The sequence below is a fragment of the Alexandromys fortis genome, unplaced genomic scaffold (assembly GCF_014885135.2).
Source record: "Alexandromys fortis isolate MF-2015 unplaced genomic scaffold, M_Fortis_MF-2015_v1.1 scaffold_21, whole genome shotgun sequence".
NCBI lineage: Eukaryota > Metazoa > Chordata > Mammalia > Rodentia > Cricetidae > Alexandromys > Alexandromys fortis.
Genome location: NW_026067905.1, coordinates 6,825,378 through 6,846,963, shown reverse-complemented (window position 1 = coordinate 6,846,963; position 21,586 = coordinate 6,825,378). Strand labels below are relative to the sequence as shown.

General features: G+C 42.0%; 1 protein-coding gene and 1 long non-coding RNA gene across 2 annotated transcripts in view; one reads left to right on the top strand and one right to left on the bottom strand.

Moving 5' to 3' along the window:
* LOC126497291 (uncharacterized) overlaps nt 1-21,586 on the bottom strand; it is a 421,870-nt gene that overhangs the window by 181,822 nt on the left and 218,462 nt on the right. The gene's annotated exons all lie outside the window — the stretch shown is intronic.
* Ptpro (protein tyrosine phosphatase receptor type O) overlaps nt 1-21,586 on the top strand; it is a 91,464-nt gene that overhangs the window by 27,550 nt on the left and 42,328 nt on the right. The window contains exons 11-13 of the mRNA XM_050135192.1: nt 12,097-12,236; nt 15,678-15,810; nt 18,139-18,259. Of these exons, the coding sequence (XP_049991149.1) occupies nt 12,097-12,236; nt 15,678-15,810; nt 18,139-18,259 (394 nt within the window). The remainder of the gene's footprint in view (nt 1-12,096; nt 12,237-15,677; nt 15,811-18,138; nt 18,260-21,586) is intronic.

Genomic DNA, 21,586 nt, shown 5'->3' with positions numbered 1-21,586 from the left:
ATAGATGATTATCTGTTAACTTACATTTCTTAATAATACATTACAGTTTTAAATTAGCTACACAAACACAATACTTTAATCAAGATCAGAAACACATATACATATAAAAATTGACCTTAAATTTGTGTCAATAAACCAAGATGCATACCAATACAAACCTCTATAGCATATCACCCTTTAAATGTAAACAAACAATTATAAACAGTATTTGGGAATATGGGTGTAGTTCTGTCCATACTACTTCCTGCTGTTTGGGGGTGCTGTTAATCAAGTCTTTCATGGTATATCCTGTATGCTAGGTTCATCTCAGTCAGCAGTTCGGTGAAGCAATTTCTTTGTGGGGGTGTTCACAGCAACTTTTCAGAGGGTCTCAGTATATCAAACTATATTAGCCAGGAATGAGTCCACAGGTTCTCATTCTCGGTGGAGACAAAAGAAGAAACTCTTTTCCAAAGCACCATATCCTTATTCCCAAATTCTGAAGTCAAGATACCTTTATAATATACATGCTGGTTTAGCTTAGCAGCCCATACAATGAAATGTCTCTCTGTACTTAGCTCCTTCACAGTCAAAAAATTCAAAGAAAACACAATAATATACATAATCCAGACTCTCTGAATTTTCCATTTTTACATGGCTTATTTTGTTTACTCCTTTTAATCTATGATTATCTGTACTCTGTCTCTTAAAAGACCTTTTTACTACTTTTTCAACTTTCTATACTCTTTTTCTTCTCTCTCCCAAGCCTATGTACATTTATCCAACACTATGATTCATCTGGATTTGTCTTTATTGCATATCTGTAATTATTTTCTGTCCAGGACTGCTTTTGTCCTTATTAAAACTTAAGCTACGCCATTATTAGAGGAAATATGGCAGTTCCTGCTTGCCTGCCCCGTCTAAAATTTAAGCTGTGTTATTACTATGGAATATATGGTACTGCCTGCTAGGTCTACACAGTCCAGCATGGTAGAGCCACTTGTGCCTCTGAGTCACACACACCGCCCCAGTTTCAGGCACAAAGCTGGTCCATGTTGCATCAAGCACATTGCAGCACACTGCTCATAAACCCAACTCAAATGCTCTGTAACTGGATCTCCTGCCTGAAAGAGCCAGAGGTCAAAACCACCACTTTTTTCTGCTGTAGTTGAGTTAGGAAAATCTCTCTTAAAGGAGCAGCGATAAGCTGCCAGCAAACAGCAAAAAGGTGTGTTAAACTCTGTGTTTTTTTTTGTCTAAAATTCCTTTTCAAACCCTCTCAGATTTTACATGGATTTAGTTGGCCACGTGGGCACCAATTTGTAGGAGGAGGGTCTGCTTGTTCATTTCTGCCACCCAGAACCGAAATAACAACACAGAAACTGTATTATTTAAATCACTGCTTGGCCCATTAGCTCTAGCTTCTTATTGGCTAACTCATATTAATTTAACCCATTTCTATTAATCTGTATATTGCCATAAGGCTGTGGCTTACCAGGTAAAATTCCCATTGTCTGTCTCTGGCAGGCTCCGTAACATCTCTCCCCCACTCCACCTTTCTTCCTCCCAACATTCAGGTCTGTCTTCCCTGCCTACCTAAGTCTGCCCTATCAACAAGCCAAGGCAGTTTCTTTATTCATTAACCAAGAAAAGCAACACACAGACAGAAGGACCACTTACACCAGTATCCGTTAGTAATTTAGGTTGAATAAAATATCTTGGCTTTATTAAAGTTAGCATCATTTCATAATTCCAATAAAACAAACATAAGGAAAAATAATGTATAACAGAGAACTCAAAGGGAAAGACAGACTCACTCTCATTAGCCAAGAGAAGATTCCATCTAGTTGTTACCTAATATAGGCTCCCTGCAGGTGTGTTCAGACACAGCTATTTCCTCTGATGGGACTGCATGATGCCTATGCATAGCAAACATGGGCTTTAAAAAAGTGAAGAGATGAGTAGAATTCCAGAAAAGGAATATAAAAAGTAGGAAAGGGAGTCTGGAGAAACGGCTGGGAGCTAAGTGCTTACTACTCTCTGGGAGGACTTAGATCTCAGCACCCCATACCAGAGAGTTCACAAACAGCTTCCATCACCTCTTCTGGCCACTGTGGACACCTGCACACACACACACGTACAAACACACACAAAAAATGCAATAAAAGAAATCCTTAAAAAATAAGGAAAGGAATCAATATTAAGGTTAATTAATTCCTCATAAATAACTGAGCAAGCATGAACATGAATATGGCCTACAATAAAGCTGAAGTTACAGTGAGTGCAAGAAACATGTAGAAGTGTTAGCATGTAGGGAGACACCCAGGTAAACTGCCTCAGCTGGAGAGGTAGCAGACCAAGATAAAAAGCACAGGAAGTTGGCTCTACTTCCAGTAACCTGATGTATTTGATTATGAGGTGGCAGAGAGGGGCTCTAAGGCTCTAAACACAAAGAAATAATGATGTGGGTATGCCAACAAGCCCAACTTGATCCTTACATACTGAAGGCACTTTACAGTTTGCCTAACACTGCCCCCAGTAAGTACATGCAATCACAACAATAAGTCATTGAAAACTCTATCATGTAGTAAGACCACATTTCATTTTTGATAGTGAAAGGGAGTTTGGGAAATGTCGCTCTCTCATTGGCCATGGGTGATGGAGGGTGAGCTGGCAGAGAGTTGAATGGTAGACTTCTGGAACATCATTACTGTAAATTAGCCACATGCATGCTGAAGGCAGGAGGGATCCAGCAGAGCCTGGATGACAGGGTGACATGCTGTCGCAAACTACATGAAGCAAAGTAAATGCATCACATCAATATCCAAGGCTTGTGGCAGAAAGTTCAGCATTTTTTTGTGTGCATTTCAAAATTAAAATGTGTAGTATGACAAAAATCAAATACATTTTCTAAATAGTTACTACAACTTGCTGCCATCTCTGTTTCAGACACACACTAACTTTTTGCTTGTGCTCAAATGTGTTCACGGGAATTTCAAAGCATTTCTATTATTGCTTATACTCATATCAGTAGCTATGAGTAAAGAGGCCCACACACGCATAGCTCACTAGAAGGGGCTCACACAGGCCTAGCTCACTAGAAGGGGCTCACGCAGCCCAGCTCACTAGAAGGGGCTCACACAGGCCCAGCTCACTAGAAGGGGCTCACGCAGCCCAGCTCACTAGAAGGGGCTCACACAGGCCCAGCTCACTAGAAGGGGCTCACACAGGCCCAGCTCACTAGAAGCACAAACACCCTGGAGTTGTATTGTCATCAGGAAGGTACTGTTAGAAACGCTAGGAAATCAGGAGCCAGCTCAGCAGAGAAGTGCTCACTGCCAATCTGACACAGAGTCTAATCCCTGGAATCCAGGAAGAGAAAGGAGGGAACTGACCCCTGCAAGTTGTCCTCGGACCTCTGCATGTGTGCTGTGGCATCATGTTGGCATCATGTTTCCCCACCCCCCAACAAAGAAATCTCAAAAGGAAAAAAAAATGTTTTAAAGAAAAGAGAATTTCCAACAAAACAGCATTTTCTTTAGCGTTCCCAATAAAGTCATTCCTCTTCACCTCCCCATCTGAGAAGGTCTCTGAGTCTCATCCACACGGCGAAAGTCAGATCCTTGCTGAGACACAGATGCTACAAGCAGAAGAGAAGTGATGAATAATTTTAAAGTTGTACCTTAATTTGATGTGAAAATCACTATTTATGACAACTTTTTAAAAATTACTTTATTTAATTCCTTACAAATGTCTAATGTCATGAAATAGAAAAGCATGTACAATTTTTATTTACAATGGGCTTATTCTGGTATCGTATTAGAAAGGTGATTGACCAGATGGTTCAGTGGGTAAAAGCACCTGTGCCCAGGCACAATGACCTGAATTGTATCCTTGGGACTAACATGATAGAAGAAAAGAACCAGTTCCCCAAAGTTGTCCTCTGACTTCTACACAAGTATTTTGGCACATAGTGTACACACACACACACACACACACACACACACACACACACAGTGATTAAGTAAATATAATTATGAAAATTTAAAGAAAATCATTTGTTACCCAACACAATTTAATCATAAACTCCTTTTGCTGTGGCTATGGAAATTATTTTTTGCAAACTTCAAAACGCCCTCAAGGGGGCAGTACTGCTCCTACTGAGAATCCAGGTAGTGCCCATTTCAGACACTGTAGACAGCCACTCTTTCCAGCAACTGCACATGGGTGGTAGGAATGAAGAAGGCACCACCTTCCAGCACGCATGATCTGTCCAACGAGAAAACAAACCACTTTCCCATGATTCCAGCTATGCTCTCTAATATTGTCCACAAGCTGAAAGGTTTGCTCAAAACCAACTTGCAGGTAAGTGTAATGACAGACCTGAGAGTTGTGCCCACGACCCCAGTGCCTCACTTCCCCAAACCCAGGGGTTGTCTTGTGGACCTGTCAGTGTTTCTTGGGTCCTAACTGTTTCCTCTATGCCATTGGGTTTTCCAGTTGTCCTTAAAATGAAAGTTCAGAGGTGGTCATGCCACAGGAAAATTTTCAGCGGGTTTATTACTTACCTCATTCCCATTTTATGGAGTATCTCTCGTTGAAGGTATGGACTGGCATCATTAAACCTACTCAGGAAAGTGACAGTTTAAACAGTGATGGTTTCTTGTTTATCATGTGTGTTGTTGATTTTTTTAATTATTCACTTTATGTATATGGGTTTTCCAACTGCATATATGTCTGTCACATGCATGCAGTGCCTGAAGAGGCCAAGAGGGTGTCAGATCCCCTGGTACTGGTATTACAGACAATTGTGAGGCCCCAACTGGGTGTTAGGAATTGAACCTGGGTCCTCTGGAAGAGCAACAAGTGGTCTCAATCTCTGAGCCATCTCTCCAATCTCCATCATGTGGTTTTGAGCCTCCATATTTCCCTGATAGGATTATCTAAACATGGTGAGAAAGTTCCTTTGTGCATTTCAAGATGAAAAGTGGAATACCAGAGAAAGCATTTCCACAGCACCAAAACCTTCAAAGGTGATAAACTTCCTTATCAGTGCATGGGTATCAGGTGGAGTGCTGCATCCATCTTGGTCTTGTCTGAAAGCAAGACAAGCCATATATACAGACCTCTCATTATTGACAGGTAGCTAAATAATCCAACTTGTCTCTATTGAAGATGCCTGACTTTTGGTAACCATGACAGTGTGCTTTGTAAAGTCCTTCAGGTTTTTTTTTCAAGCACAATTCTTTGCTGTTCAATAGATATTACCAATGGAAATGAGATTGTGGCCTCGGAGTTATATAATATTCTAGTTACTATTTAGCCAAAGCAAGCTGTGAGTTTCAGGAAAATGGAAGAACGTTTCATAACTGAACTGAAGCCATTGGGAGGGGTTGTTTTGTGACACTTTTGTTCAAGCCATTTTGCGTTTCCTGGTTGCATCCATCTTTGCCTTTGCAGACATTGTATTGATTCTACTTTGTAGAAAATACAGGTTTGGCCTACAGATGTTTCCAGAGTTTGTTCAAATCAGAAAATTAATGTTAAACTTCAAAGCAAAATTGTTTGGACTAGCCTGCAGCTCACTTCTCTGTGACTGAGGCCTCTGTCCAATACAGTAGTGTTGGTAGAGTCTACTTATGTGGAAATAAAGAGCCAATGTGTCCAATATAATAGAGGTTTACCAAGAGGACATATGAGTGGATATAAAGTTGGGATTGTGGGGGTTTTTTCTGCAAAAATTTACCAACCCTTTTTGATTCTCACATCGACAAAACCCACAAAAGTTTTATCTCAACAATGGTTTGTGCTGTGTCAGGACAATCATTTCATTAGCAATTTTCATTTCCCCATAGATTCATGAGTGCACTTGAAAGATGGGCCAACTTGGAAAGGATACACTTGTGTGAATCCATTGGTATGCGCTCATACATTGTCTGAATCCGTTTTCAAGCCTTATGGAAGTAAGGGAAGCTCTAACCTTCGCTTAGACCTGAGACACCGAGGCACAAACCTCAAGGGGCTGCTTTTGTTTCTGTCCATCAGTTTATGCTGTAGGGGAGGAGGGACCCCTAACAAATACTTCAGAAAACATTAAAGCCTGGTTCTGTGGGCTGGAGTGACGCTGAGGTGAAAGCTTCCTGCGAAGAAGCTGTGGGAGCTGAGGTCTAAGTGACAAAAACCACAACATGGTTGGGAAGCATGACAGATGGAAGGAGAAGGCACAGAGGACTTTCAAGGTGTGGGGGTGGGTTTTAGTTTCAGAGCAATGGGAAGTTGTTGAGAGAACTGATATTTAAAATAACAACTCTGGTGACTTGAGGGACAACGTAGTATGGAAGGGCTGGAGAGGCAGCCCAGTGATTAAGAGGGCTTGTTCCTCAATTGTGAGGACCACAGTGCAGCTCCCACAACCACAAAACAAGGCCACCAGTAATCTTGTGTTAACCCCACCATGAAAGAATGAGACCTCCACCACAGTTTTGAGCCAAATTTGAAGCAAGCTTTCATTAAATACTAGCCAGGATGATGGGCTCTAGGCAGATCCATTCTGGGGTTCCCAGGAAATGACAGCGAGTCACATTTGCAGAGGCTTAGAAAGGCAAACCCATATGCCTATGTGTTTCCCACCAAGTCCAAGCAGGGGAGAGCATATAACTTGATGTAGTTCATGTATGTGTACCTCCCACTTGCATTAAGCAGATCCAGTGTTGTTGAGTCAAACAAGCTTGTTTAGGGGAGTGAAAACACGTGATTTGTTATCTCACCTGAACAGCAGCCTCCAGCACCTCAGTATCTGTCTTTGGTCAAGGGGCTTACAGGCTAGAGGCATTTTTGCTTCCTGGATCTCTTAGGAACAGTAATTGAAACTGAAAGCATAACTTTGGCCCCCACACTAGCACCAAGGGACGTGGAGACATGTCGATCATCGGGGTTTGCTGGCTTCAACTTAGTTTAGAAGAAGAAAGCCCTGGGTTCCTAAGCAGAGGGATATGGAAAACTCCCAACACAGTCTTCTGGCTCCATCTATACACATGCATGATGTGCACACACACACACACACACACACACACACATACACACACACATATCCTCTCGTTCTCCCTCTCTCACACACACATGCACATGTCAGAATAAAAAGAGAGTTGAGTTGAGTCAACAACTTACTTAAAGAGGTTAGTTGTCTTAATATGGGCAAGATCACTGTGATTTAGTTAAATTCCATGAGAAACGAGAACTACTTCAGTTAAGATAACTGTAATGGAGAGAATTGGAAAGGATTCAGGAGTCATTTTGGAGGCTAAGACTCCAGAACTTTCTTTTGGGACAGATGTAGGAAGTGAGAGAGAGAAAAAGTAAGAATGATGCCTCAGCTTGGCTCTTGAGCAACTCTGTTTCGTGGTTGTGCAACTCAGTGAGACCAAGAGAAAAGCAGGGGCCATGAAAGGGTGAATGGGGAGGGATGTGTTAAGAGCTTCAAACTTGAGAGAGAGAGGGAGAGAGAGAGTTAAAACTATAGAAAATCAAAGCACATGTGTCCAGCAAAGAGATAATCAATCCATGTCCAGAGATCACAAGGAATTTCTGCTCTGGGATGTCTAGATGAGTTAGAGCACCCGTAGAGACAGAAGTGAGAAGCCCTGGGTGTGGCCCACATTCCAACACACAGAGACTGAACATCGAGAAGATTCTAGGAAGAGAGGGTAGGATGGAGCAGCCAATGATGGGAGAGAAAAACCCAGCTCCACCCTAGTAAACCACCCTCGTGAAGTTCCGCTTTCCCAGGCCACACACACGTGCAAGACACCAGAAATGAGAAATCCCCCAGCTTGATTGCCAGAAGACTACACACGGCAATGTGTGGTCAAGCTGGAGCCAAGAGACGTGATGGTCTTCACACAGCACCCAGCCAGGAGCTGGAGACAGAGGCCCGGACCTTGTGTGCAGATGCTTTTTACATTTTACTGGATTAGGGAATTTGTTTTCTAAAACCTTCCTTCTTTTGGCAGCCATATAACAGACATGGGAGGACCCTCCAATACCCACTCTGTGGCTTTCGCTTCTCTTTTTGGAAACTGGATTTTAGGACATCAATTTGCCATTCTTAATCTCAGTCATAAAAAACTTTGATGTGAATGAGAAATCTTTAAAGACTTCGTTTGGTTATGGACAAGAGTATTTTTTTTAAAAAAAATTATTTGGTATGTCAGGAATTTAATGAGTACTTCCTCACATCCATTGTTAATAAGATTTTTTTTTTATGGGTGCTTTGTCTGAATGCATGTCTGTACCATACAGTACCTGTTGCCTCCAGAGGCCAGAAGAGGATGCCAGATCCCTTGGGATTGGAGTTACAGGCAGTTGTTAACCTCAGTGAGGGTGCTTGGAATTGAAGTCGAGTCCTCTCGAAGAGTAACTAGCTCTTAACCACTAATACATCTCTTCAGTCTCTAATTAATAATTTAAAACATTTTCAGATGCTAAGTGCTTGCCCAAGTGCTAGATAGATAGATAGATAGATAGATAGATAGATAGATAGATAGATATCTCAGCATTGTTTTTTTAAATATTCAAATTACTGGTTGAAATCTGGAAGAGGCTTCCTAGGTCAACGAGAAGAGTCTAGAGAGCCCCAAATCTGACAGACTCCTGTTGCTTAAACCAAACTTCCTCTTCCAGTTTTTATGGCATACTTACCATCCTTAACAATTTCTCTCCTTACTCCAGTGCTTTCTTTGGCAGATTTTGCTGCCATCAACTTGAGCATCATGATGCCTCTACTTAGCCTCCACTGCTTATGTGGGAGATGCTTTGGCAAAGTTGAGAATAATTTATAGGTCCTATTCTACTGTAGAAAACTTCATTATAACACACATGGAACAGACTCTCAATTTTAATTTTGGACATAAAGAAACTCTAGAAAACTCTTCACTGAGGCTGGAGACTGGAAATAGATTTTTCCCCCATCAGTCAGAGAGATGCTTTTTCATAGCAATACTACTAAATCCTCTTACTACCAATGCCATGTGTGTAAAACCCATCACATTTAAAAGGAAAAATATAGACAGTGGGGAGCCCGTCTGCACTTTGGATATAATGACACCTCATAAATACCATTCAGTGGACATTAAAATAAGCAGTAAGTGGGACATCCTGTCACATTTTATCCCCACATTTGAGAAGCTGAGGCAGAAGGTTTGCCATGAGTATAAGGGCAGTCTAGACACATAGTGATTTCCAAATTAGAACAGTCCCCATCTTGCTCCTCTGTGCCCCCCTACCTAATAAAAAAGAGAAAGAAAGAATGTAGATTGGTAGAAAAGATGAATTTGGGACATTCAAGACATTATGTTCTGCTTCAAGACTAAGTGTTACACCTAATTATTTCCTTTGTAACCTCCAAGTGAAAGAAGGGATTTGCTGGAGGATCCCAAGGCACCAACTCTTGAGTTCAGAGGCAGCAGCTTGATCCTCTCATGATCAGTATAAATTAAATGGTACTTAGCATTGCTGTCTTCCATCCAGTCCAAGTTCTGTACGAGGTGCTTGATAACACTGTGTGTAGTGTTGTGTTGTGTTATGTTCATATTCATATTTTGGAGGGAGGTCACTAGTTAGTTCCTGGTTGTCTGGCTAGCTTAGATCAGAGATAATCACACAGAAACTGTATTGATTAAATCACGGCTTGGCCTATTAGCTCTAGCTTCTTTTTTGGCTAGCTCTTACACCTTAATATAACCCATGTTTATTAATCTGTTTATTGCCACTTGGCTGTGGCTTACCAGCTAAAATTCCCAACATCTGTCTCTGGCAGTTCCATGGCTTCTCTCTGACTCTGCCCTTTTTCTCCCAGCATACAGCCCAGCTTTTCCTGCTTAGTTCTGTTCTGCCCTTGCCATAGGCTCAAAGCAGTTCTTTATTCATTAACCAATAAAAGGAACACATAGACAGAAAGACCTCCCACACAATTCATATGGATGTGCACACATGTGTGTATGGGCATGTGTTGGGGGGTGTATAGAGGTCAGAAGCCAACTGACCCTTTCCAATCACTCTCTATATATCTTTTTGAGACAAGGTCTCATCATTCACCCAAGAGCTTGATGATTCCAGAAAGCTCCAGGGATCTCCCTGTATTTGTCTCCTCAATGCTGAAATCGCAGCCCACCATGCCTGACTTTGTGTGTAGATGCTGGGCATCTGAACCCAGGTCCTGGTGCTTGAGTGGCAATCAGTTTACCAAACTTAGCTACTTCCTTTTATCTGTCTGTTTTATGTTAGGTTGGTTTTTAAGACACGTTTTCATATAACCTAGACTGGCCTCAAATTCACCACATAACTGAGGCTGGCCTTGAACTCCAGGTCTTTCTCCTTCTACACCACCACTGCTAAGCACTGGTGCATGCTGTTATGAGTGACTTTGTAGTACATATTTTTAGAAGAGAAAGAAGCCTAGCTTTATCCAGTACTGCCCCAACCACACACATTTGCTCCCAAGGGCCCAGTTTTAAGCTGCACAAATCACTGGCGGTCTTACATGTATCTCAAAGTCCTGTCAGCAGTGACAGATGTGGGTAGAGATGTTGACCTCTGACACTTGAGGTCCCTTTTCTTCAGAAGAGAAGTGAGACTGATTCCTGCCTGGAGGAGCTGGTAAGCTTGCCAATGAAAAAGAGACCCCGACATACTGTGGTTTTCACTGTCCAAAGCTGACTCATCTCTTCTCTCCTTTAGCCCGCACACCCACAGTTGTCACTTTCTCACTGGAAAATGACTCACATTCAGGCCACCTGCAAGGATTTCTACTTTTAAATACATGTTTCTTTACCGGTTCTACAAAGGAAGCCCAAACCTGACCAGAAAGATCTGGAGGGGTCAACAGTTTCCCTGGACATTTAAGCTCTGGAAAAATTCAGGACTGGGCCAGATTCAGGAACTGGGACATAAAGTGGGAAGAAGTACAACTAACAAGAGAGGGAGACCTGCAGTAGAGATCTGGCTGTCTGAAAGGGAGGTGCAGACAGGACAGCACATTAACAGCTCAACTTAGAGGGGGATGATATTGTATGTCCAGGCAAACGATGTCAAGGGTAACTGCCAGCAGATAACAAGGACCTAGCTTCAGACCAGGAGTGCAACTACTACTGGAGGGTCTAGAAAGACAGATCACAGCATCATCAATGGCATCCACCACACAATATCACAACACAGCATCACCACACAGCATCACAATGCAACATCCACCATAACATCACCGCACAGCATCACCACACAGCATCCACCACACAGCACCCACAACACAGCATATACACAACACGGCATCACTACTCAGCATCCATAATACAGTGATATGAGTAGAGAAGAAGAAATCCAGAAGTGAAAGATATGAGTGTAGAAAACTTACCAGAACACAGGACCTCATCAACCAAGCCTGTGGCTCAATTACTAGAAAGGAACAGAAAGTGGCCCAGATAGCACAGTGTGGGGCCCTTGACTAATGTATTAATTTACTGATCAAGATAAAAAGTCTGTGATAAAACTCTTATCTTTAACATGTTATTAAGCATCTGGTTCCCTTCCATCATCCTTTTACAAAAAAAAATATGTTATCTTTTCAGTTTTATCTTTCTTGATTTTCACTAAAGTTTCAAGAATCTGATCTTTTTCCCAAAGAAAAGTATCCAAAGAAAGGAAGACTTGGGAAGGCTAATTCCCAATCAACATTTTATTAGGAGCGAGAGCCCCCTCCCCATCTTTCCTGTCTTCTTCTTCATCTTTGTTTGTTTCTGTGTCACATCCAAGCTATGTGTTGTCAGGACAATGCTAACTCCAGGATGGATGACACAGAAACTATTAATAGACTCTGGTTATAAAGCTGAAGAAGAAAACAGAAGTGTCCAAAAGGAGAAGTTGGAAACACAAGTGGGGAAGAACACAGAACATTCTGCCTTTGGTTGTGGATGGCAGGCTTTGCGGATGGGCATATTACTCAAAGGCAGTAGAACACAGGCTTTCTCTCCCTACCTGTGAGTTCTCTGGACCTTTCACCCATTTGCTACTAAATGAGAATAATATATATATGTAATTCTGTTTTTAAAATTTTTGCTCTTTCCTCAGAACCAGCCCCTCCGAAATCACTCTTCGCAGTGAACAAAACACAGACATCGGTGACCCTTCTGTGGGTGGAAGAGGGTGTTGCTGATTTTTTTGAAGTCCTCTGTCAACAGCTCGGCTCTAGCCATGATGCCAAACTCCAGGTACTGATTGCCTCGACTTTCCTTCTGGGTTTCTTTTGGTTAAGGCTAATGAAGCAAACTAAAGACTTTCTGTTTCATGAAAGTACAAGAAGTAAAAACTGTCTGCTTGTTCCTTTGGGCTTTATAGAGTTTAAAAGTAAACAGTATTTATGGACTATATTCATGAGGACCATGACATTGAAATTATATTTGAACAGTTAGGAACCAGTTGCCCAGTTTTTGAAAGGTATTCTAAAGAACACAAATAGAATCAACACTTGCCTTCATTTTTTTCTTTTAATTACTTGTAAATTGATTTATTTTAAGCTTAAAAAGACACTACAAATAAAGGATATCAGTTCAGGTATTGTGCAAATAGAGAAATAAGTAAAATATAAGTTCCCCAGCAAAGAGTCATATTGTCGAAATAATTTAAAAGACAAAACCCCGAGATATGCTTATTGTTAAAGCTTTGGGGTCATATAGAGCAGAAGTGAAAACTACTTTATGGTTCTCCAGGTCGTGATGAAGGGCAGGAGAAGTGGACACTCAGCTCTGAGAGTTACTAACTCACAAAATGAAAAGAGAGGGGAGGGAGAAAAGACTTTGCAGTCGGAGGTGGGGGAGAAAAAGGACAGGGAGTCACGCACTGCAGGGGGTCAAGTAATTCTTCTAGCATGAATAATTGATGCTCTTTCGATAAATAAAGACCTTGTGCATGAGAAGGAAGAATAGGAGGATGGCTGGGCAAGCAACCTTTTCCACTGACTGAAGAGATAATGTACTTTGATCCCTCGGCCCCTTTGATAGGTGCATCCATGCATTTATCTCTTTTGATCTGTGCTGCGTCCTGTCTCTGTGCTAAGAACCTTTTTGGAAAAGAAGTCTCCTGCCATGGATGCATTTTCTTCTCTGTAGCTGTAGTGATGTCTTCCGCTGGAAACACAATGGCTGACCAACTACTAAGGGCAGTTGAGTCCTGCCAGCGAGTCTTTCTCTCCCTGCTGTAATTCTTTTCTGGACAGGTGGTGGGTGGGACGGGAAAGCAGTGCTGTTGGCTGCTGTCTTGTTAGTCTGGAGGGTTTGGGGATGTTCTTTCGAAAAAGAGGGGCATACTGACTCATTGTTTACATTGGGCAGTTTGTATGTCACTGCCTCTCTACGGACCCACCAAGTTAGCAATTTATTCTTCTTAAAAATGAGATAATTTTGCTTCTGAGCACCTTCTGTCACCGTGCTTTGGGTGGGTGTGACAAAAAAGAATGTGGACAAACAGGTTGGGCTTTTAATATATAGAGAACCGCTACAAGTAAAAAATAAATAAATAAAAGATAATAAGCAACATTCCTAAGCAAACACGTAGGAAACCAAGAACAAAGGAACCTTCAACATATGAAAAATTGATAACTTCCTTCATGATAAGAGTTGCAAAATAAAACTACTAGACACAGTTTTCATTGGGAAAGCCTACAGACAACACGTGGGAAAGCCACGTTGGAAGGAATGCAGGAAAACAGAAGTGAGCAGGTAAGCTGGCCTGGGAGGGGTTGATTGTCGATAGTTTTCGGTATTACAAAGGCATGGTTTGTGACCAAATACCAGCTGCTGGGACTGTATGATTACATATGTGTATATGCCTTTCCGTGCAGCGTGTGGGGTGTGTACATGCACGTACGCCATATGCAGCATTTTAGCTTTTCCTGTAGTAGTGACAAAAATACCCCAGCAAAAGCAACTTGCAGGAGAAGGCATCTCTTCTAACTCATAGTTTCGGGGTACAGTTTTTTGCGGTGGGGAAGTACTGTCAGCAGAAGCTGGAGGCAGATGGTCACATTGCGTCAGCAATCTGGAAGCAGAGAATCGTAGTGTCTTTGTTCAGATAGCTTTCTTCTCTACATGCAGTCCAGGATCCAGGCTCAGAGACTGGTGCCGCTCTCCTTTGGTGTGGATCTTCTTAGGTCAACTAGCCTAATCACAATAACCTCTCAGGGACATGCACAGAAATTACCTAATCTAAACAATCCCTCATCTCATAGGTGATTGTAGGTTCTGTCAAGTTGGTGATCAATATTAATCATCACACATACATAAATGCTATATATATATATATATATATTGCAAGATGCTGCTTACTTAACATTGTTTTCAATAGCACACAAAGAAATCAACAAACCACTTGAACCTTCATCAGTAGGATGCTGATGAGGTTAAATATGAACTTCGCATGGACTTGTGTGCATTCCTTAAAAAACAGTAACACAGGAGCTGGAGATGGTTTGGGGATTAAGAATACCTGCTGCTCTTACAGGAACTGAAGTTTACTTCCCAACACCTACATGGTTGCTCACAACTGTCAGCAACTCCAGCTCCAGGTGATAGGGTACCCTCTTCTGGTCTATGCAGGCATGAGTGCATGTGGTACGCAAATATACAGACAGACAAGCATTCACACATGTAGTTTTTAATTTTTTTATTTAAAAAAAGGATTAAACAGCTTAATACAAACTTATAGTAAGAATGCCAAAAGATGATGTGGGATGTCCTTCTTTATATGTGCTGCTTTTATTGGTTGATAAATAAAGCTGTTTGGGCCAGTGGGTTAGCAGAGTAAAGTCAGGCAGGAACTCCAAAAAGAAACAGAGAGAGAGAAAGAAAGAATAGGCAGAATTAGAGAGATGCCATGTAGCTGCCAAAGGAGAAAGAACCCCCCCCCCCCCGCCGGAGCCTTTCCAGTAGAGCACAGCCTCATGCTGATACACAGATTAATAGAAATGGGTTAATTTAAGATATAAGAGTCAGCCAGGAATATGCTTGAGCCATTGGCCAGTGTTGTAATTAATATAGTGTCTGTGTGATCATTTGGGTCTGATTGGCCGTGAAACAAAAGAACAGTCTCTGCTAACAAGAAGATACTGATGATTAAGGTAAAGAGAAACAGAGTACTCTGTAAGTCGTTCACAACTGTCAACACGACCTCTCCGTCCATACCTCCATCAAAGGTGTACAAGGAGGAAAACATCCAGTAATGTTGGCTGCTTCCACGGGACAGAGCAGCATGGAAGAGAATGGGGAAAGAAGGAAACATTTTTCTTTTCTTTTTTTTTTAATTTTTATTTATTTATTTATTTATTAAAGATTTCTGTCTCTTCCCCACCGCCTTCTTCCCCTTTCCCTCTCCCTCCCCCAATCAAGTCCCCCTCCCTCGTCAGCCCAAAGAGCAATCAGGGTTCTCTGCCCTGTGGGAAGTCCAAGGTCCACCCACCTCCATCCAGGTCTAGTAAGGTGAGCATCCACGAAACTGCCTAGGCTCCCACGAAACCATAGGAAACATTTTTCATTGTTAACCTTTGCCATCTTTTCATTGCTTCTACTCTACATACAACCTCCTTGATATGAAAAATAGTTTTAAAGACAAAATGAACGAGGATGACACGAAATGAATTTTCTTTTCTATATCTCCAGGAACCCATAGCTGTTTCCTCCCACGTCGTGACCATCTCCAGCCTCCTTCCAGCCACTGCCTACAACTGCAGCGTCACCAGCTTCAGCCACAACAGTCCCAGCGTCCCCACCTTCATAGCCGTCTCTACAATGGGTAAATGTTCAGATTAAGGCAATCTGGTCCTTGAAAGTTTCTATATTTTCTTTAATGTTTCCTTTTAAATACACATAGTCTGCTTTTTGATGGAACTGGTCTTCCACTAAAAACAACACCCCAAGATATGGGTTCAGGGAGCCCTTGAATCCAATCCCGAAGAACAGGTGACTTAGAAAAAGATGTAGATTGTCCTGAAATCTTTTTAAATATGTAAATATAGCATAACAGTATCTGAATTTTAGATTTGGGTTATTTGAGTTATTTCTACTTGTGTTAATGAGTGTGGCTTTTTTCCCTGCATGGATTTCTGTTCACCATGTGCATGCCTGTTGCCTGCAGAGGTCTGAAGAGGATATAAGATCCTCTGGAACTTGAGATAGAGGTGGTTGTGTGCCAGCAAGTGGGTGCTGAGAACCAAATCCGTGTTCTCTGCAAAAGCAATTGGTGCCTTTAACTGTTGAACCATCTTTCCAGCTCCACTCTAGGTTATTTTGAAAGTTAGAAGAGAAAATACAGAAAGCCCTAGTGTATTCTGTAAAAAGGCGGGTGGAATCACCAAGGCCACCATCCTCGGGATCCACAAGAGTGGTACACATACTCCCGATCAGCTCACTCTGGTCTGCACTGGTCCTTGGCTGACCCTGGTTAAAGAGTAGCTACAATTCCTGCTTAAAGTCAAAGCCAAACTGCTGCTACTTCAGCCGTGCTAATGGGAAAATTAGTAACTAATGCAAGGGCTGGAACAATGCTGGCCTCCTCGTTCTTTTCCTGCATTGTGTTATGTACACTGTTAATGGAAGGAGCTACAGACTATCTGTGAAGACCCTATGAAGACAGCCGGGCACAAGAGCACACCATCCTTTTAATGGGTTTGCTTTTGTGTCCGTCACACTAGCCATGCATTTAGCTACCAAGCAAACATGGACCTTTGCTTTGTTTTGTTTTGAAGTCTTTGCTATTAACATTTAATGTGTTAGAAGAAGAGAAGAAAGTAGATATGGACAGTGTTTTAGTGGTGTTTCTCCTCACATCTCACAACACTTTTTCTCCACGGATTTTTGAGGTTTTTGTTTGTGTGTTTGTTTTGGTTTGGGTTTGTTTTTGAAAAGCAGAGTTGATACATGCTCTCGCTATATAGTCCTGCATGGCCTGGAACTCATAGGAATTCTCCTGCCTCGTCCCTTCCTTCAAAAGTTGGAATTGCAGTCTATGCCACCATGCCTGGCTTCTGTGACACTTCAAAAAATATACTTTAATGTCTATTAATTCTTATTCTTTCCCTGGCAACCTAGAGCAACAGTTGAAATTCTTGTCCAGTTTACTTACAAGTGAAAAGAAAGGGAAATAAATAAAGGTGCTTCTCAAATAGAGCTGACTAGCCTGTTCTTCTCTCTTCTCAGCACTCAGCCACGAACCTGAGCAGAGGTAGCATATAGCAAGTACTCAAGGCATTGAGGACTGGTTCTGTGGGGATTTAAATGGTTATCATCTAAGTCAGGCTGGCCTCAAACTCACCAAATAGTCCAAACTGCCCGCAAACCTCTTAGCCTCCCAAGTCCGTGGATACAGGGTGTACCATCATGGCCAACAGTTCTGATGCTTTCTGCCCTGCAATGGAGGACATGTAGCTCCCCTGGCTCACCGTGAAGATGTCCATAAAGACATAGAACCTGCTCCCTTGCCTCTGGCATCCTGTGATGAGCAGGCCATTCATCAGAGAAAGCACATGAGAGCAACCCCACTCCTAGGGACTCTCCAACTTATTAATAGATTTAATCTCTGCGTCTGTACAGATGGGAAAGCTTGGAGCATATGGCTACAGATTGTCAGGACGCCTGGTTCTGGTGGCATGTAAAATGCCACTGCAGATGGCAGCTTGCTAATGCCTTGCTCCTATGCATTGTTAGCAGAGAGAAAACTAGACAGCGGTGCTTCCCGACTCTAAAGTCATGGGCATAAAATAAGAACCTGCCACCTTCGAAGCTTTTGAGAATGTTAAGCAATGGTAATGCATGGTAATGGTTTTTAATTTTCAAACAGTTGCAAGCCACGGCATGGATACTGTTCACACTTGCAGCTTTTCTTTCTAAGAGCATCCTGCGTGCTGGAGACCTAGGAAACAAACTCAGTTCCTCCTCATACCTAAGGACCATCTGCCAGCCTCCACCAGAAGGCAAGGCAATGGCTGCCTTAGACAAAGATGGTTGTTGCCATTGTCATCTTCATTATAAACTCAACCTTCCTAAGGATAGATGGAAGTCTGTGAATGGCTCTGTCAATCTCTGTGTCCTGTGACCTACAGCAACATGTGGCTTTTCTCTCTAGTTACAGAGATGAACCCTAATGTGGTGGTGATCTCAGTGCTGGCCATCCTCAGCACACTCTTAATTGGACTGCTGTTAGTGACCCTTGTCATTCTTAGAAAGAAGCACCTGCAGATGGCTAGGTAAGAAAAATGCAGATGTTCATCTCTGTCTCTCTCTCCCTCTGTGTGTGTGTGTGTGTGTGTGTGTGTGATGTAGAAGGAACACCTAGGGCCCTGTGGATCCTAGGCAAGCACTCTACCACTAGGATAAACATTGAGAACTCTCCTTTATACACATTCTCCATTACTTTCTTCACATTTCCAGAATTTTCTATCAGTTCTCTGCTGCTCCTTTGGTAACAACTGCATTTGGGAAATTCAGTTCAAATATACAGTGGTAGACTGCTGGGCAGCTGAGATACAAATCAATATCTTTTACAGTTTGCTCTCTCACCATGATTTAACCAGTGGCTTATACAGTGTACTAAAAATAAATCAGGGATAGTAACATACCTTTAATCCCAGCCCTCTGTAGACACAGATGGGCTGGTCTCTGTGAATTTGAAATCAGTCTTGTCTACATAATGAGTTCCAGGCCAAGCAGGAATACATAGTGAGACACTGTCAAGAGAGAGAGAGAGAGAAGAAAAGATGAAGGGAGAAGAGAGGGAGGAAGGAAAGAAAGAAAGAAAGAAAGAAAGAAAGAAAGAAAGAAAGAAAGAAAGAAAACAAAGAAGCATCAAGTCCAACAACAGTTTACTGCTCAGCTAGCATCATGTGTAGGAAAATATAATTTTAAGTAAACTGACTCAAGCTAATTACCAGGATAAGAATGGAATGTCCTAATAGACAACAATGATCATTTGTGAATATGGCCACCATCTTATGAAGTTTGGTATTGCAATAACCAAATTAGGATGGTATTAGTTTGATATTACATTAACATCATTAGGATGATGGGGACATGGCTTTAACATAGTAGAACTCCAGGGAAAAACCTATAACATTGCACTCCTCAAGTAAAGTCTAGACTTACAAACTGTGTGAGCTTGTGCAGGTCACCAAAACTTTATTCATTGGCTTAGCAAATTCTAATGGATACTTGCTATGTAACAACTACCCCAGTACTGAGTGTCTGCTGTACCTCACCTTGACAACACTTGATAGAGTTTCTCTTGCAATGGGGAACACAGATAACACACAGTGAAGACAAAGCTACAGCTGCATAGTGTGTTAGAGGGTCATAAGAAAGAGTAGAGCTCGGCAGTGCCGAAATACAGAAAGAAACCCTGAAAGGTTGGTGAAGAGCAACCATGTAAAGCAAAGGCTTGGGAGCCATGAGGAAGAAAACCATACATTATCTGTGGAAAGTGTCCAGTGTAAAGAACACCTAGTACAAGGCCCAGTGTCATGGCTAATGTACTCAAAGACTAGCTGAGACTCCAGGACAGGTAATGCAGAGAAGGTGCAGGGAAGAATGTCAGGTGATGCCTGATCACAGAGGGTTTCACAAGCCCTTGTGGGACCGTCAGCTTTCACTCCAGGTGACGTGAACAGTCACTGCAGAGTCCGGAGCAGGTTAATGAGAGCTGATGAGTTTTGATACATTCGTTTTGATTTTATGCAGAAAATAGGCTATATTGGAGCAATGAAGAGAGAGGGCACATGAGCTGGTTCTGTGCCACCTAGCTAAGTTCTGCCCTGCTATAGGTCCAAAGCAATTTCTTTATTCATTAATGGTAATCACATTATACAGAGGGGAATTCCACATCACCTCCCCTTTTCTACTTAAATAAAAAGGAAGGTTTCAACTTTAGCATAGTAAAATACATACAACAAAACAGTTACCAAGCAAGAATTACAGTTACAATATTTATATCTACTTTATCTTTTATCATAACTAAAGAAAACTATAATAACTATTTATTCTTCAACTCCATCAAAGACTCCAGAAAAATATTCCCTAAATAAACAGTAAGTTCATTGTAAGCAACTTCCAAAATTCTAGTACTGACAGAAACATCTCACTGCCTGGACAATCACCCAAAGTTCTTCTACAACATGGGGTCATCCATCTTCAGCCTACAGACCCATAGCATCTGGCAGACTTTCCCATGAAGCAGAAATTTTAAAGACAGTTCCACCTATTTTGGCAGTTTGTCAGTCAATTTCTTCTGTGTCCTGCAGAATGTCTGGCAGACTCTTTCATGAAGCAGGAACCCTGAAGGACAATCTCACCTTTAGGCAAGTTTAACAATCATTTCTCTGTTGGTCTTGCATGTCCAGTTCACACAACATACCATCAAGCAGTCCAGGCAAGAGCAGTTTCTTGCCCAAATGGCTAACAAACTTCATAAGGAGCCTCTTCGATGCCCATCTTCCTCTTGAAGCAAATGGTGCTGCCAGGAGCAGATGTGTCTCATTGTCATGAAAAGTCCTAAGCTCTTAAAACATTTTAAATGCCATATTCTATAGTCTTTGAAAGATTTGAAGAATGCCTATCCATCTGAAATACATCTCTGTACATCTAGAAAATCTAACTAACATGACTACAAGCTTGACTATTATAGATGATTGTCTATTAACATATTTCTTAATTATACATTACAGTTTTAAATGAGCTCAAGGGAGTGAGGCAGAAAATGATAGAATGGGGCTCTCTAAGTTGTCTTCTGTCCTAAATATACCTGTGCACAGGCACCTGTACCCTGTATGCACATATGCATATCATACACACACACATACCCAAGAGAGAAACAGAGAGAGATAGACAGACATACAGACACACACATACACATATGCACCCACCCCCCACACACACACATACAGAAACAGAGACAGAAAGATGGAGAGAGAGAAGCACACACAGAAAGTGATAGAGGCAGATACAGACAGACAGACAGACAGACAGACAGACAGACAGAGATTTCCAGAAAAGAAGATGACAGAAAGAGACTGGTGAGTGCTTGCCAGTGGAGGAAAAGGAAAACTAAAGATTGGTGGCTCCAAAGCTACCAAACTTCACATCCTGGGAAGGGGTATGGTGACTTTAATCTGCATTTAGCAGACAACATGGCAGTAGCATGGTGTAAGATCCAATTCCAAGGAAACGTGAAATAAACAGCCATGCCCAAGATCAATGCAGAGGGGCAACAAAGGACATGCAAGTGTATTCTAGGGTCATGAACACCTTTTGGGAAAGATTGTGAACAGACTCTGTTTTGACTCAAGAATTTGACTGCATTTCAAGGGGCTGTTTGTTGAAATAAGGAGCGGCGGGGCTGCGTCCCCAACACCCCGGCCGCTTGGCTAGCTCATGCCCGAAATAACAACACACAAACTGTATTCATTTAAGAACTGCTTGGCCCATGAACTCTAGCCCTTACAGGCTAATTCTCGCACCTGGACTAGCCCATTTCTAATGATGTGTGTAAGCACCCCAAGGTGCGCTTACCGGGAAGATTCTAG